General features: G+C 36.9%; 1 protein-coding gene across 7 annotated transcripts in view; it reads left to right on the plus strand.

Moving 5' to 3' along the window:
• ECPAS (Ecm29 proteasome adaptor and scaffold) overlaps nt 1–16032 on the plus strand; it is a 99560-nt gene that overhangs the window by 53532 nt on the left and 29996 nt on the right. For all 7 annotated transcript variants that reach the window (XM_023727398.1, XM_004372168.2, XM_023727400.1 and 4 more), the window contains 9 exons: nt 2362–2485; nt 3467–3547; nt 4847–5072; nt 5626–5717; nt 7847–7981; nt 8705–8867; nt 9304–9476; nt 10597–10698; nt 14874–14997. In XM_023727398.1, coding sequence (XP_023583166.1) covers nt 2362–2485; nt 3467–3547; nt 4847–5072; nt 5626–5717; nt 7847–7981; nt 8705–8867; nt 9304–9476; nt 10597–10698; nt 14874–14997 — 1220 coding nt within the window. The remainder of the gene's footprint in view (nt 1–2361; nt 2486–3466; nt 3548–4846; nt 5073–5625; nt 5718–7846; nt 7982–8704; nt 8868–9303; nt 9477–10596; nt 10699–14873; nt 14998–16032) is intronic.

Raw genomic sequence — 16032 nt, forward strand, 5'->3', positions numbered from 1 at the left:
GAGGTATATATAACCCATTGCTGTCAAGTCAGTTCAGACTCACAGCGACCCTATAGGGCAGAGTAGAACTGCCCCATAGGGTTTCCAAGGAGCAGCTAGTGGATTTGAACTGCTAACCTTTTGGTTAGGAGCCAAACCCTTAACCACTGTGCCACCAGGGCTCCAAGGTAAGAGTTGTTTTAATATGTACGTATATACTTTAAGATATATATAATGAGGTATATATGTACATATTATAACAACTCTTATTAAGTCTATTATGTATTTTACAATTGATGGAATCTTAAAATTTGCAAAGTACTTTAATATATTTTATAATATTAAACCATCCCTGCATTTAATACTTAAAATTTTTATATCTTTTAAATGAGATTCTTATATGTTTTTTCTCTTTTTTGTTATCAGGGATAACCTAACTTTGAAAATTAATTGGGAGGCTCTTCATCCTTTATGCTTAGGAATGGTTTAAATATATATACAGGAATTATGCATCCTTTGATGATTTGAATAGCCTTGCCCGTAAACTTTTATGGTTATGTTTTTAATGGGTAATTCCTTGATAGGAGTTTTCAGTATTCTGAGTGACTCAACTGTATGTCCTTGATGCCATTTATTTATTTATTTTCCTATCAATTTTATACATTTTGCTATGATTTTTTGGGGGTTGGTATTATAAATTGGATATCACAGGTTTTTGCTAGCTCCTGACTTATTTAACTTCTGATCTTGGCTTTCTCTACTCATATAGCCACATTTAGATTTGGTTAAAGTGGCTTTGAATTGCTAATCTTGATTCTGGTGCTCTGCTGCTGTTTTCTATGTGGTTAGGCTCCCAACCACAGGCCAGAGGTCCCAGTGTTCTGCGGTCAAGATGATAGTTCATGCTAGAGCCAGGATTTAAACCCAGCCAATTGGACTTCCAAGCAAAGCTGTTAACCACTGAGCCTTGTCTCTAAGTGCTAAAAATTATTTTTATTTAAAAAAAAAAAAAAAAAAAAAAGACTGATTCATCAGTTTTCCTTCTTCAGTTTAGTTAAAACTTTTCAGACCAAATGAAAATCCTTTGGCAACATAAGGGTTTATCTTTTAAGTCTTTTGAGCTCTTTATCTGTTGTTAGGAAACCTGTAAACACAATTTAGAGGCAACTAAGGACGTAAAAGGACCTTTATATGGTATCTGAATAAGACCATTGCTCAGGTCAACCTCTGGGTAGCCTGAAGTTGGTTGGGTTTCAGATTTTTATACATTAATGTACAGTTACCACTGTACAAAATTGTTGCTTTACATGGAAGTGTAGGAATTTGAGTGGAGTGTGCAGACCATTGGAGAGTTGGTGAATTTTTGGAATTACACATAATACTGTGAAACCTCCGAAAACCGAAACCTGTGTAAGGTGGAAACCTGTCAGAAAAGGAAAACTCAAAATATTTCCCATTAAAACGGGCAGTAGAAAAGTGTTAAAACTGCATTCTGTCAAAGGTGGAAAACTTGCAAGACTTGGAAAAACAAGGCAGTCCCATTGAGTTCCAGCTCTCACAGATTTCACTATAGTTGTTTATGATTTGCCTCTAATAAGAGTAAAACACACGCACAAATATTTATTTAATGAATTGATATAGCCTGTCTTGTCTTTTTTCTGTGGATAAAAATCAAACATGCAAGCCAGAGGACTCTCCAAATCTCATGAAATTTCCAAAAAAAAAGTAATTTCTTAAACAAGTAGTCCCTGACTTACAGTGGAGTTCCGTTCTGAAGACTCCATCGTAAATTGGTTCTGATGTAAGTCAAGTAACTCATTTAGATTAACAAGTGATGCTTCTTACGGTACGGAATGCTGAATAAGATCACACTATAGGCCTGGTCTACAGTGAAGTCGGCATCAGTGTTGCAACAGTGAAGTCGGCATCAGTGTTGCAACAGTGAAGTCAGAGTTACAACGTTGGGCGTGTGCACAGTTCGGTTGTTGTGTGTCGTTACAGTTGACCGTTGCCCAACTTTGTATTCATTATGACTCCCAACACCAACACTGACTTCATTGTAGGCCAGGCCATTGCCAGCTATATGGCATTGTTTTGAACAATAAATCATAAAATTGAACATCTAAGAATGATAACATCAGCAAATTAAGTGCTGCAACAGTGTATGGTAGTGCATACTATTAACGATAAGATGTACAAAGAAAAAAGGATGGTTGTGTGTTTTGTCATAACTCGAATACGTCGTTAAGTCAGGAACTACTTGTATTTTGTTGACTGTTTGCTTAGATAGCTGACAGTATATTTAAGACATTTTCTTAGAACTCCAAATGCTCATCCTCCAATTGGTGAAATTTATTTTATTCTCATTTGTCTTTCTGAAAGGCGAGAAGAAGTTCATGGAGAAGCACAACGAGTATTAAGGTGCTTTCCTGGTAGAAACAAAAAAGAAGGTGCTTTTAAGCAGATGCCTTCTTTCCCAGAAATGGTATATTATATCCAAGAAAAGGTATGGCATTTTACTTAAGATAATTACTTTGAGTTATAAAATGGATGATGAAAATAAAGATAAATGTTTTAAGTGACTCACATTAAAAATCTAATCATTAAGTGAATAGTAGTAAAATTCCTAACAGTATCAATAGTTACAATAAGAGGAAGGTACAAAATGAGAAAAACATAGTTCTCCAGTGTAATAGATCTGTTTTGCCTGAATCTGAATTACTTAAAATCCTCTTCATGCTCTTTAGCATTTTGCCTGTGTTTAACATTCTTTCCCTTGGTAGACATGCTTAAAAATTCATCTCCTTTTTATTTTTAAGGGCTCTACTTAGGTTGCATAACTTTAAGGGTGCCTCAGGAGCAGTGCAGGTTTCTTCCATTGTGATAAGAGAACATTACGCTTTTTGCAGACGTCCTGTTTTTGCAGTGTTCTCTGCTGGTAGATCAGAGAATACTGGTAGAATGACCCCAGCCCTGACCCTGTCCCACTTTTTACGTCAATGTTTCTTTGAGTATGCTGGAGGATACCTTAAACCACCTTCTGCCTCTACTTGTGGTATGGCTTTTGCTAGTTAGAGACGTTAAGGGAGTTGGAGGTTGTTATGTAGTGCTTGTGATTCTCTTCTCTGTAGCACAGGTGTATTTGGAGTCAGAAGATGCTTCTGTGTTCACATTTTCCTCTCACCCCATTATTAATGAACATTACTGGCATGCAGTGGCCTGGGGTGAGTGTGTCAGTAGATGTCTGAAGTTTATTTATTTATTTTTAACCAAGCCAGTAAAGACGTGGGGAAAAAGTCAACACACCAGTAATTGAGGGTTTGAGAGTTTGTGGGACATGTAAGATTGACGTGATTAGTGGGAAAATGTTTTGAAAAGAAAAAAACAGAAGCAAACTTTAGAAAATAATGTAGCTAGATAGTTATTTTTGAGCTGATGAAGCTCCATTTTTCAGTAATTTTGTTTGTTTTGGGCTCATTTTTGTTAGGCTTCCCATCGAATGAAAACTCCAGCCAAGTACATGACTGGGACCACTGTCCTTCCATTTAACCCAGCAGCCTTTGGAGAGGTAGGATGTTAATTTATTTCTATTTTGCTTTCCCTTAAAGCTCTGAAAGATAAAGCTGCACTCAAAGAGATGGCTGTGACTTTTTTGTGATCTAGATAAACCTATATTGCAATGTCATTGTTAGTCACCAAACTGTTTATTTAAAAAAAAAAAAAAAGATATTTGGTATTAATTAATTATTATCAATTAATCATTACCAATTATTGCAAATTGGTATCAGAGTATATAAATATAAGTTTATCTCAGTGAGGCTAATAGATTGTAGTGGAAACGTATTTACCTATAGACAGACAGATAGATCGATCCCATTGTGAAAGAACTGGATGTTCTGTATTGGTTACTTTTGGGATTTTATAGCAAATTAGATTTGAGTTTTTAAAGCCAACATACTGTGGAGGTTATTTGGGTTATCTAGTTTTGAAGGTCCCTAGGTGGTGCAAATGGTTAAGTGCTTAACTACTAACTGAAAGGTTGGCAGTTCAGACCCTCCCAGAGGCACCTCAAAAGTGAGGCCTGGTGATGTGCTTATGAAGGGTCACAGATTTGCAAACCCTGTGGAGTGTAGTTCTACTCTGCACACACGGGATCGCTGTGAGTTAGAATCAGCTCGATGACGGCTAACAACAAGAACAATAACAACAACAAAGTTTTGAAGGTTGGAGAGGAATAATTTATCACAATTACTAAGGGAAATTCTATTTTTTTGGCCATTACTATGTTAATTAAATTACAAGAGGTAATCTTGTTCAGAGTGAGTAACAGTACAGTGAAATGCAGCCTGTCTTACTTTAGGTCTCAAGGAGAGCATTTCCAGAGGCTCCTTAGTAGCTAGTTTATCTCAGAGGTTTTTATGGTGTTGTATCTATTCTCTTGTAGATGATTTGAACCCATTTTCTCAAATTATTATATCAGTGGAGATTAAACACAGCTAGAACTTTCTTCCCCAGGAATAGGTCATTTGCCTGAGGTTTCTGCCCAGGCACTTTTATATATGTTGCTTTTTAAAAATAAAGATTTTTATTGTAATTTTCAGACACTAGAAGTTGAGTTTGCATTTTAACTCCATTAAAAGAAAAAAAAAACACTCTGGGTTTATGAAAGCTTGTTACGTAAATTTTACTCCAGTTTGGTAATATCAGTTAACTTACTGAGTCCTGTTTACTAGATTCTGTGAGAATGGTTGAATAGCTTTGTGAAGGAGGGTGGGGAAATGAAAACTTAGAAACTGTCACCTTGAATAGCCTCCCACATTGACTATTAGAACAGGTTAACTGGTATTCCTCTTCCTTTTGTTTTTAGATAGTTCTGTACTTGCGCATGTGCCTGGCTCACAGCGCAGGAGTGGTGCCCACCTCTCAGAGTTTGGCTGATATGCAAGATCACGCCCCAGCCATTGGACGTTATATACGGACTTTAATGTCAGGGAGCCAGGCAACATCCTCGTCATCTTCTTCCAAGAGTGGGGAGACCAACCCTGTTCAGATCTACATCGGCCTACTTCAGCAGCTGTTAGCAGGTGTTGGAGGTAGGAAGTCTTGAGGTCAAGAAAAGATATTAAAGCACTTAAGCCAAAAAAATCTAATTTTAAACTCATCTGTAAATTTATAGCAAAATTATTCTCTCTTCACTACTGTAACTAAACATTAGTCATTATTTCTTTTCTAAACTTACCTGATTCATCCTTGATTTACTATTTCTCTTTTTAGAAAGAAATGTTAACAATAGATAATAAATTTTTACTTTGGAAATGGGCATGGAGGACAGGACATCCCTTCTTTTTGTAGGTCGGCTACTAACCAAAAGGTTGGCAGTTTGAATCTACCAGCTGTTCCTTGGAAACCCTATGGGGGCAGTTCTGCTCTGTCCCAGAGGGTCCCTATGAGTCGGAATTGATTTGATGGCAGCGGGTTTTAGTGTAAATTTACTGTATTGAATCACATACTGTATTTGGAGTTTGTAATTTTTTGTTGAACTGAGGGAGGACCTCCTAAAGCAGCAGCTCTTATACTTTAAAGGAATTTATTGATCTTTGTATGCTCATTACTTAAAATTTAACAGGATTCTGAATTCTTATTTAGGTTTGCCAGTCATGTACTGTCTGTTGGAAGCTGTTTCAGTGTATCCAGAAAAGCTGGCTACCAAATTTGTAGACAAAACAGAATGGATAAAGGTGTGTCCTGTGCATGTATATTTCTTTTCTTTTTTTAATTTATTTTTTAAAATTTTATTTTGTTATTGAGAATATACATAGCAAAACATATACCATTCAACCGTTTCTACATGTACAGTTCAGTGACATTGATGTATGTGTTTATTTTTTTCAGCAGTTTCTTACCTGTACAATTTAGTGACACTGTTTACATTCTTTGGATTGTGTAACTGTTCTCACTCTTCTTTTCTGAGTTGTCCTCTCACATTCACATAAATTCACTGTGCCCAACTTCCTATCCAGTCTTTCAAGTTGCTGTTGTCAGTTTGATCCCAAACAGATAGTTTATATTTCTCTTTGAGTCTGTATATTTCAAACTTAAATCTCATGATTTCTTTTTTCTACCAGTGTCCCTATGACCTTTTCTGCCTTTAGGCTATCTTAAAAACTGCTTCATCATCAAACACTTCCTGGGAAAAATATATTTCAGTATATTTCATTGGTCCACCTGGGCGGAGTGGGAAATAAATTGAGAGTCATATGAGTAAAAAATAATTGTTTTTCTTCTTTAAAAATTTTTTAAATTATAAATAATAGATATGCATATTTAAAAATATGTCAGATGGCTCGTTTCCATTACTGTCTCCCATCTACCCAAATTCCCCCAGCCTCCTGCCCCCTTTTCTTCCACCTCTGATAAACATACATAAGTTATCACTTATTTATATATGATGTACCTTCTAGAGTTTGCTTGTACATATACACACAAATAAAAATATACATTATTTTTCTCCCTTCTTTTACACAAAAGGCAGCATATTATTCATATTGTTTTGTTACCTTCTTTCTCTTAACAGTGGGACTGGAAACCCTTTCTATATAACTGCAGAAAGAGCATGTTCATTCTTTTAACAGTGTCAGCATTTTCCATTGTACAAATGTACCACGTTTATTCTAGATCCTTACTGATGGTCATTTAGGTTACTTCCAGTCTGCTGTAATGAATAGCCCATCCTTTTATATACAAGAAAGTGCATATTTTAGATGCATTCCCTGGAAGTGGAATTACTGAGTCAGAGGGCATGTGCTTTTGTAATTTTGATAGATAGTGCCACACCCTGCATATGGGTTGTACCAATTTACGTGCCCACCAGTCATTTGTTCTTGTTCCATAGTCACACAAGTAGGGTTGCCTGATTTAGCAAATAAAAATGTAAGATGCTCAGTTAAATTTGAATCTCAGATGAACAGTGAATAATTTTTTAGTACAAATATGGCCTATAAAGTTTTGTATACCTCTTGTGCTGTATAATGCAGTTATTTTGGAAAGCGAAGCTTGAATTATGATAAAATTTGCAGATTGTCTTGTTAAGTTTGAAAGCATGAATGTAATTTTCCAAGAGGTGCATGTTTTGTGCTTTTCTGTAAATTTTTTCTGGTCTTAGAAAATTGTGTCTAGTTTAAAAAGGTTTTTTATTCTGAATATTTGTGGTTTTAAAATGATCTTTTAATTTTTGAGTTTTGATCGTTTAGATCAGGGGTTGACAAACTACATCCCATGGGCTAAAACTGGATTGCCTCCTGTTTTTGTATGGCCTTCGAGCTAAGAATAGTTTTTACATTTTTAAATGATTGGGAAAAAAAAATGAAAAGAAGAACAACATTTCATGTCATGTGAAAATTATAGTGTCTGTATGTAAAGTTTCACTAGAACACAGCCACACCATTCGTTCACACATAGTCTGTGGTTGCTTTCGCATCTCAGTGGCAGAGTTGAGTAGTTGTAACAGAGACCCTGTGGCCCGCAAAGCTTAAAATATTAACTGATCTGGCCCTTTACTGAAAAAATTTACTGACCTCCGTTTTAGAGCACCTGTGTGTTAATTCTACCTGTTTTGTATTTTTGTATCTTTGATGTAAAGACACCCAAGATTTTGGTATATAATTGGACTTCTATTTTGCTCTGAACTAATACTTGTGGTCTTTTCTCATGGATGCCAGTAGATTGAACATTATAATGTATCATTTATTCTTTTAGTTTTAAATGTTAGATGTTATCAGCAGGGAGATGGTTATTATATATATCACGTCACATGTTTTGCAGCAGGAAGATAATGTCATGTATATATTTCTTTTTCTACACCTCTCAGAGTCTGATGAATAGCAGTAAAGAAGAGATGCGTGAACTGGCAGCATTATTTTATTCTGTGGTGGTATCTACGGTGTCGGGAAATGAGTTGAAGTCAATGATAGAGCAGCTTATAAAGACTACAAAAGACAATCATGTATGTTATCAGTTTTGTCTTCATTCTTTCTTGTGGGAGATAGTGGGGTTTTACAAAAATGTCTAACCTATTTTTAGCTTTTGTGTTTGCATTTATAAAGTGAACTTACACATTCCTCACTTTTATATTATTGTAAAGGTTAAATGAGGTAGATAATACATCAGTTCAGTCATTCTAGTCAGCAAATTTGAGTGTCTTCTAGTGTTGGGTATACAGTGGTGAGTAAATACCTGAGAATCCCTAGTACTGCCTGGCGCTCAGAAATGTTAGTTCCTTTTTCACATGCACTACTGCCTATCATTGTGTCTGTCAGAAAATAAGCTGTTGAGATCTAAATCTTCAGGTGAATCAAGAATCAGCTTAACTTCTTGGAATTCTCTGTCTTAGAAGCTCTGGGTTTCCCTTGTTCTCTAAGCCTGGTTCATTAGAATCCAGTGACCACTTTGTTCTTTGGCCTTGTGTTTTACTGGAGAGATGATGATGTAATAAACGTTCTTTCATTGTGTTCTTTTTTTTTTTTTAAAGAACAGCTATTAATGTTTTTATTGTAGATAGAAAATTTGGCTAAAATATGCATTTTCCAAATGTCATTGTGTTTCATTTTTCCAAAACTCCAAGTATAGGCAACAGCATATACCTCCTTTCTGCAGTATTTGTAGTTCATTGTATTCTTGGCGTGCGAGAGAGAGACAGACACATATGTTATTGTGTTGTTAAATTCAGAGCCCAGAGGTACAGCATGGATCCTTGCTTGCATTGGGATTCACAGTGGGAAGATATTTGGCTAAAAAGAAAATGAGAATGGCAGAGCAACAAGACCTGGAGACAAGTGCTAGTTTTCTGCCTGAACAAGAGGAACTCATTCAGAGTGCCACAGAAACAATAGGTAATTCATGACTTCATGCTGACTTGGGTGTTGCAGTTTTAGAGTTACGTTAAAATTTAATATAGCATTTTTATAGCATTGCATTTAAAAACGCAAGATTTTCCTCAAAAGCTTACTTAATGCCAAATGTATTCTGCATTTTTAATAACAGTGAGAGTGCTCAACTTTTTTCTGTACTTTCCCCCTATATGTTTCTGTATAACAGAGATGATTCTGTTATGGAAAAAAAGAATTAAATGTTAAAAGGACACTCCTCTATGCCCTGTGGCCATGGTGTTTTATTGCTGAATAAATGTTAACAAGTTAACAACTAGAAGATATCATAGACTTTGATTTTATTTTGCTGTCTTCAAAAAAATCTTGAGTGCATTGTTGGTGCTTTGAGTCATGCGGGTAGTAGTATGTTATTTTCTGTTTTGTCTGAATGCGTTCATAGGCTCATTTTTGGACAGTACATCGCCCATCCTGGCAATTGCTGCCTGCACAGCCCTGGGTGAAATTGGCAGAAATGGTCCACTCCCAATCCCCAGCGAGGGATCTGGCTTTACCAAATTGCGTCTTGTAGAAAGCTTACTAAATAGAATACCCTCCAGCAAAGAAACAAACAAGGCAAGTCCCTTTCTTTTTTTCTTCCCTTCTAGAATTCTCTCTCTCTATTCGGAGATATGTAAATGAGCGAAACCAAATCATACTGAGGATAGATGGACTGGATAGTTTTGGGATAGGGGTGATTTGTGCACACCTAAGTATGTGTACCGTTTGACGGAGCAATTCCAATTTAGGCCCTATACTGTTTTCTTAATATTAGGATAAGGTATTAAAAACAGCAGGGAATTCTTCTGTCATTCACCATATTAGGTGGATAATAAAGTGTTAAATAGTCTTAAGATTGATTTTGTAATTTCAGACTAAATGTAAATCTTACCTCCTGCAGCTAGATTGGTTTTAAGAAATCTGGGTATTGGTAAGCAGTGTGAGTACTCTGCGAGGGAAAGGACATTTCCAGCTTTTTAGTTTTAGATAAGTGTTTTCATAGACTTTAAAACATTCTTTGTAATTAAGCACCTTAGCCATGAAGCATAAGATGATTTAATTAGCAGAAAAATCATTTACTACAAGTTCAATATCTTATCCTTGGCCTAGCTATTGATTAAAACTGAAAAGATCACACAGTGTAATTTTTATTAGCTATTACTGATTAATCATTACTAACCACTGATGAGTGCTTGTAATGTGCCAAGCAGTATTGTAAGTGCTTAACATACATACGTTAATTGAATCCTCCAAAAAGTCTAATGAAGTAGTTGTTATTTCTGTTTTCCAGTAGAGAAAAGAGAGTCACAGAGAGGTGAAGTAGTAACTTGCCTAAGGTCACACACCTGTAAAGGCTAGTTAAATGGCAGAGCAATGATTTGATCCCAGGCCCCTGGGCCTAGAACCCACATCCCTGACTGTTATGGTTTGAAGGATAACAAGCTTAGTTACAGGCTTACTTTCTTCTTCTGCGACTGTATCCTTAATGGACTCAGTTTTATGGGTTGTTTTTTTTTTAAACCTCCAGTGCCTTAAGGCAGATACTGTAAAATTGCATATTTTTATAAAAGCTTAAGCATTGGTGCACTAGTTAGAAAACACTACCCCTCCTTGCCATTTCATTTTTGGAAACACTGTTCTGGGGTAAAGCTGTTACATACTATGTTGACTGTAAAAATTCTCTGTGTTCTTCCAGATGAAAGAACGAGCAATCCAAACACTGGGGTATTTTCCAGTTGGGGATGGAGAGTTTCCTCATCAGAAACTCCTCTTGCAAGGTCTGATGGATTCTGTGGAGGTATTTATATTGCTATCTGATTGTTAATCATTAAAACAAAAAAGGCATTTTTTTTGTGGAATTTTTGCATGCTGTGAGATTTTAAACTGAACTTTTGCTCGTTTATTCAGCAGGGTACTTACTGTCTCCCCTGGCCTGGTCACTGTCCTAGGCATGGCATTGACTATATTACCTAGGTGTGGAAGTCTGTTTCTTATAAGTTTTGAGTAACACATGGTACAGTATGGCTAGAAGGGGAAACCTACTTTGTCAGGCAGATGTAGGGAATGGGTGCTGGGACTCTAGTGGCTCTTGTGTCTGATCACTTGGCTTCTGTCCTCTAGATGCCCAGTGTAGTGGAAAGGACCTGTAAGTAGACAAGTATGTTAGCACAGCCTGTTTTGGCCCTTGCTTACTCTAGCTTTGATTCGTGTCACTCACGTTTTATACACCAGTCTCTTTGGCCTTTTTTGCTCTGAGTTTTTGAAAGCCCCATACTTCCTTCCTTCTCAGGTTGTTGCTTTCTTGAAAACCCTTCCCTGACCTGAAGACTAGATTAGATTCTTTAGCTGTGTGTGCTCTCATGACTCCCCATACTTTCTCTTCACAGCATCTATCACAGTTTCCAATTGCCCACTAGACTGAAGGCAGAGTCTGTTTTGCTCACCATTATAACAAAGGAGCCTAGCAGTGTGCTTGGCAATGGTAGGACTTCAGTAAATATTGGTGTGCATGTAAGGCAGTGGAATCAAAAAGGACGATGTGATTAATTTTGCCTTGAAGAATTAGTGGAGGTTTTTTGGAGATGTTTTTGCTGGGCCTTGAAGAGTGGGAGAGAGGAGGGTGGGGCTGAGGACTGAGGCAGCTGAGTGATGGAGCTGCTACTAGAATTCAGCTCTTGGGATTCTTTTTTTTTTTTTAATTGTGCTTCAGGTGAAGGCTTACAGAACAAATAGTTTCTCATGAAACGGTAGTACACATATTGTTTTATGACATTGGTTAACAGCCTCACAACATGTCAACCCTCTCCCTTCTCGACCTTTTTTTTTTTGGTGAAAATATACATAGCCAAAGGTATACCATTTCAAAAATTTCTACATGCACAGTTCACTGACATCGACTACGCTCTTCCAATTGTGCTGCTATTCTCACTTTAGATGAAGGCTTACAGAACAAAATAGTTTCTCATTTAACAGTTACTACAAATGTTGCCCTATGACAATGGTTAACAACCTCACAAACACATCAACACTCTCCTTACTCAACCTTGGGTTCCCTATCACCAGCTTTCCTGTCCCCTTCTGCCTTCTGGCCCTTGTCCCTGGACTGCTGTGCCTCATTAGTCCTATTTGGCTTTATGGGGCTGTCCATTCCCCGGCTGAACGGTGAACCTTGGAAATGACTTTGCCACTGAGCTAAAAGGGTGTCTGGGGGCCAGAGTCTCGGGGTTTCTCCAGTCTCCTTTAGGCCAGTAAATCTGGTCGTTTTTTTGTGAGTTAGAATTTTGTTCTACATCCTTCTCCAGCTCTGTCCAGAACCCTCTGTTGTGATCCTGGTCAGAGCAGTCAGTGGTGGTAGCCGGGCACCATCTAGCTATACTGGACTCAGTCTGGTGGAGGCCTTGGTAGCTGTGGTCCATTAGTCCTTTGAACTGATCTTTTCCTTGTATCCTGTTCTCTTCATTCTCCCTTGCTCCCGAAGGAATGAGACCAGTGGAGTATCTTAGATGGCTGCTCACAGGCTTTTAAGACTGGGATTCTTAATTCAGTGTTTTTAAAGTGAAATATTTGACTTTGACTTAAATCCATACCAGGTCCTCACTGGATGTCACTGACATTGTAACCACTTGGGGAAAAGCTTATGATGTCTGCTTTTTCATCTTTTCTCTTTTTTTAAATTCATGAGAGACATGGATTTCTTCTAGTTTTGTTTAAATAAATGAAGGTTTGTCTGGATCCTTGCTATCGAAATCATTGTCTTAAGAGTTTAGAAATATCAAATACATGAAAAGCTGGAAAAACAGTCAACTGGGATAAAGTTCTAAAGTGTTTTTTTTTTAGTTTATTTTAACCTTTTATTATGGAAAATTTCAAACATAAACAAAAGTAGAGAGAATAATAATATAATGACTCCCCATTTGCCTAATCTTATTTTATCTGTTGACCCCTTATTTTTTTCTGGAATATTATAAAGCAAAATCTAGATAGCATATCATCTATAAATGTAAATTATTGTTTTTGTGTTTAATGTCAACTGTGTTATTAACAATAGGAAACGGGTAAAAACAGGCAAGTAAAGTGAATGCTTAATATACGATCTCTGTGTTGAAATAAATACCTTTTCTCAGCTTAGAGTCACCAAGAGAAGCTTTTGACCAGGAAGTTGTGGGACTAAAGAGTGGCACAAAACCTATAAATCTTTTTCCATTGGACTTGGGAGCGTTTCATATTAACACTTGACAGCTCATCAAGACTAGAACACTTAGTAGATTGAACATAGGAATGGCCAAATTTATCTGTGTGTTTTGTAAAATTCTCCAGAAAGATCAGTATTCTCATGTTCCTCATATGTGTTCCACTCTTCATTCTTTTTTTTATTCTTAGATTGTTCTAATCCACAGTAAACAGAAAAATATCAAAGGGAACTATATAGGTCCAATTCAGCATTGGGTCAGTGATTCATACATGAGAAGGGTGTTGAAATTTCTAAATCAAATTGTTAAAAACTTTGAGTATGTACTGTATAGGATTTTTTTAATGTGTAATTTTAGAAACAATTTCAAATTTACAGAGTTTTCAGAATAATATAAAGATGTCCTATATACCGTTTGTCTAGATTTTCCAGTAGTTAACATTTTACCAAATTTGCTTTGTCATTCTCTCTTGATTTTTTTGTTTTCCCCCTAAGCTATTTGAGAGTAACTTGCAGATGTGGAATTTTAGAGGGCAAAGAGGAGATGTTAATAAATTATAATGGCTACTATTTATTGTGCAGTTATGCAAATCAGGCATTACACTATAAACTTTATGTACATTAACTTCATTTAATCCTCACCGCAGCCTGATAGGGTGGTGATGGTGTTATACTCATTTTAAAAATGAAGAAATTGAGGCTCAGAGAAGTTTGAAAAAGAGTACAGGAAGTCCCTGGGTTACAAATGAAATCCGTTCCTAACTGTCTTTAAGTTGAATTTATAAGTAAGTTGGAACAGATGCATATGGTTCTGTTTAGCCTTACTTTAGTGTAAGAGGAGCCCTGGTGGCACAGTGGTTAAGAGCTATAGCTGCTAACCAAAAGCTCAGCAGTTTGACTCCACCAGCTGCTCCTTGGAAACACTATGGGGCAGTTCTGCTCTGTCCTATAGGATTGCTGTAGGGTCACTATGAGTTGAAATTGACTTAAGGACAATGGGTATTTTGATTTGGTTAGTGCAAGAAGGAGCCCTGGTTGGCTGCTATCCAAAGAAAGGTCAGTGGTTTGAACCCACCAGCCACTCTACAGGGGAAAGATGTGGCAGTCTCCTTCCATAAAGATTTATAGCCTTGGAAACCCTATGCAATAGTTCTACTCTGTCCTATAGGGTTGCTATGAGTAGGAATGGACTTGAAGGCAGTGGGTTTGGTTTTTAGTTTTAGTGCAAGAAAAGGCTCAAAGCCTTTTCAGTAATTTAAAAGCTGCACATGCAGCAAGTGAAGGTGATTGAGATGAAGAATTTATTGTGAGTTGGGGTTGGTCAGTCGTTTCGAAGCGAGGGCAAATTTACATAATATTAAAGGGCAAGTACGAGTTGTCTGTAAGTTGGATGTTCATAACTCAGGGACTTACTGTATGTACCCTGGTAAGAGACAGAGCTAGAATTTGAACTGAAATCTGCATGGCTTCAAAGTCCATGCCCTTTCATCCTAAGTGAACAGTATCTTGCTTCCAAAGACTAAATATCACTGCTTAGTGGTTCTCCATTGAGGACGAGGAGTGCAACATGAGCTTGGAGAAATATATTCAAGTTATTATTAAATTCTCTACTTCCTCACTCACCCCTGTAATTGAGGACCACCAAAGTAGCTGAAAGCAACCCAGACAAAGGAATGAAAAACACAGTATTCTCATAAGTAAGACATTAAGCAGACTTTCTGTAGAAATGGATGTTTTGAGGGCATGTTCTTTTTCATTCATGGCTTTTGTTTCCTTTGTTGCAGGCCAAGCAAATAGAACTTCAGTTCACTATAGGTGAAGCCATCACCAGTGCTGCAATAGGAACTAGTTCTGTGGCTGCTCGAGATGCCTGGCTAGTGACTGAAGAAGAATACACTGCCCCCACCGGTACCAAACATTCAGCTAATCAATTTATAATCATCAAGTAACTCTTTTCCATTCTCTTCATCACATTGGAAGCATACACACATGCGTACAATTTTTAACTTTTTCAGATATTTATGTCTGTCTTATCAACTTGGTTCAGTCAAGAAAAATAGTTGATTAAAGGAGATTGACCATGAAATTAGCAAGAGCTTTTTAAATTTCTTTGACAAGCAAACAGGGAGTTAGCTATGGATTTACTTTGCACACGTGCTCTTTAGATGGGGATTGGTGTATTCTCATCTAAAGTTGAGGCATATCTTTCTTTCTTTTTGGTCCAATTACTGGATCACATGTTCTTCCAAGCCTTTAACATATCCCAGTACTTTCTTAGAACTTTTTTTTCTTTGTTTCTGCCAGACGGTTTTCCTGGGTTTCTTCCTTACCCTCTAAATTGTTGGTCTTCTTTATTCCCTAAAATGGTTCTCTCTTCATTCTCTATCGTGATTAATGATGATATCATTTCTACTGAGTTACCCAAACCTAATGAAGACAGAGAAGAGAAAAAGTTCCAGGCTGAGCCTAGGGAGATAATCACAGTTAATGAAAACTGAAAAGAGAGGAGCCTTAAGGGGAAACCAAGAAGGAAAGTTGAGAAGTGTTTGCAGGAGGGCTCAGGTTTTAGATGTAAAGGTGTACTTAATTAGGGGGAAGAGTGGACAGTCTCAGTGTTCAGGGGAGTGGTTATTTTCATTTTCATTTTCATTTTACAAATGATTAAAATATGTTTTGTCTCATCTTTTCCGTCTCAGTTAGTGATAAATCTGCAATGTTGTGTTCTCTAAAATAGTGTTTTCCTAAGATACTTTTGGCAGCTTGATTTTATTTCCTCTGGAAACAAATTTAGTTGTCTACCTGTGAAACTGTTTTTCATTGCCACAGAAGACTAATTTATAAATCAATTTAGGATATATTTATTAAGTGCTTAATATGAGCCAGGCATGGTTCTGGGTGCTGGTGATACAGGAATGACCAAAACAGTAAAAATCTTGCTGTTAT

The sequence above is a fragment of the Trichechus manatus genome, unplaced genomic scaffold, assembly GCF_000243295.1.
Source record: "Trichechus manatus latirostris isolate Lorelei unplaced genomic scaffold, TriManLat1.0 scaffold00016, whole genome shotgun sequence".
Lineage (NCBI taxonomy): Eukaryota > Metazoa > Chordata > Mammalia > Sirenia > Trichechidae > Trichechus > Trichechus manatus.